The following is a 1,672-nucleotide window of genomic DNA, read 5'->3' as shown; positions in this document are numbered from 1 at the left end:
TCACAGGGTCACGCCACACACCTTCTCGGGCAATCTTATCTGCGTCTATTACTGGAATATTTAACTGGGTCAGTTGCTGGCTGACAGTACTCTTGCCTGACGCAATGCCACCGGTTAACCCAATGATCTTCATCGTGACTACACTTAGTATTTGTGTATATAGTATGAACCTATTCTTGTATATATAATTATATAGATGTGTACATAGTTTGTACTATGTAAGTAGTCCGATGATAAATATGCGTGCGTCTATGCGAATTTCGACGCCCGTTAGTCCGTTACATAATCCAATATTTTTATGCAGGTTTTTATTATTATTGTAGAATATGCGCTTTCGCCACAGGAAAGCTCTCGAGCGGGCCGCCGGGGAGGTCCCAGCACGGACTCGGTGTCTCAGTCACCAACAGTTGACTGCACCACTGTTAAAAGTACAAAAAAGCCTAACCTATACCAATCAGATTACTTCTTAAGAAACCCTGATAAAACGAGGTCGTCTTCATCAGTGCTCTCGCACTGTTTTGGATTCCTTAGCACCTTTTATAGAGAAATATGGATTAGACTCGATTGCGTTCAGAAAGTAAATCCTAGTTATGTTTTAGATTTTTGTTTCTCTCATTGTTTATCGGAGAAGCTAAATATTATTCGTTTTTCGAAGTATACATACAGTTCAGACTAAAATTAAAGGTCTATCAAAAAAGGGGTGATCCAAAAATATGAATTTCTGAATGTTTCTATTTGAATTTTGCAATTCTTTCGTAGTACATATAGAAGCTAAATACATTTAAAGATGAATTGATGATGACACACAGACACAGTTTCAGGGTTTTATCAGAGCTTGCACAACATTTTACGCGGGCTCCAGGCCTCCAGCAGATGGCCTATAGCACAGAAACTTTCAAAACGTTGTCTTAGAAAAATATTATGTATATGAACACAGTAATATTAATTATATATGTATACACTAATTATGTTATGTAGTGTATATACTATATAATACGAGCTTTCGAGACAAAGCATCACGTCTACAGCACAGTATTCAGATTCATATGTCCATTATAAGTGAGCATGAAAGGCATACATAATCCATTCCGGAAACGGAAAACAAATCAAAATGAAGATTTATTTGGCGATGACTGGGTAACTCCCAACCAATCTATGGAAGGCATACCAGGTAGGGAAACACAGACCAAGATACTTTGACCGCCTTGAGAATTACGGTATCTATATATTCTACTCCTACTCATATTGGGCTGAAGCTGTCATGCATTATCGCCATACAACTATATAGACGATCGTCTCAGTATGTACGATCACTGTAAATTCTAGCATGCCAGTGTAGAGGTACTGTTGAACCGAAGAACAGCTGTAGTACATGGATCAACGGCGTAAAAGTTTGGGTTTTTGTAAAATACTGAGGTTCGAGTTCATAATGCAGAATGGGTATCTATGTTTATGTGCAGAGCTTTTGACTTTGTAGCTGGTGTAGCTGTGCCGGCTGTTTTTATATCTGTGTCTTGGTTCTTCCTGATTGGTGATGATACTGCGGTGTCTCAGAATATATAAATTGGAGCATCGCTGACGATGGATTGGCCCGTCTGTAAGCTGTAATTAAAATAATAACTACATTTGGATACCATGCAGTATATATATATATATATAAATATATATATAT

The 1,672-nt window shown here is 37.8% G+C and overlaps 2 protein-coding genes across 2 annotated transcripts in view; one reads left to right on the top strand and one right to left on the bottom strand.

Annotated features, from left to right (window-relative positions):
• Positions 1–270, bottom strand: part of SARC_01066 (dephospho-CoA kinase) — a 4,565-nt gene extending 4,295 nt beyond the window's left edge. Inside the window, exon 1 of the mRNA XM_014305231.1 lies at positions 22–270. Coding sequence (XP_014160706.1) covers positions 22–133 — 112 coding nt within the window. The 5' untranslated portion in view covers positions 134–270. The remainder of the gene's footprint in view (positions 1–21) is intronic.
• A 795-nt stretch (positions 271–1,065) lies between these two features.
• The window catches only part of SARC_01065 (hypothetical protein), a gene marked incomplete at both ends in the record, with an annotated part of 2,731 nt that continues 2,124 nt past the window's right edge, over positions 1,066–1,672 (top strand). Inside the window, one exon of the mRNA XM_014305230.1 lies at positions 1,066–1,171. Coding sequence (XP_014160705.1) covers positions 1,066–1,171 — 106 coding nt within the window. The remainder of the gene's footprint in view (positions 1,172–1,672) is intronic.

This window comes from Sphaeroforma arctica (assembly GCF_001186125.1).
Source record: "Sphaeroforma arctica JP610 unplaced genomic scaffold supercont1.39, whole genome shotgun sequence".
In the NCBI taxonomy this organism is placed as follows: domain Eukaryota; class Ichthyosporea; order Ichthyophonida; genus Sphaeroforma; species Sphaeroforma arctica.
The sequence above is the reverse complement of the archived record's forward strand: the minus strand, read 5'-3'. Positions and strand labels throughout refer to the sequence as shown.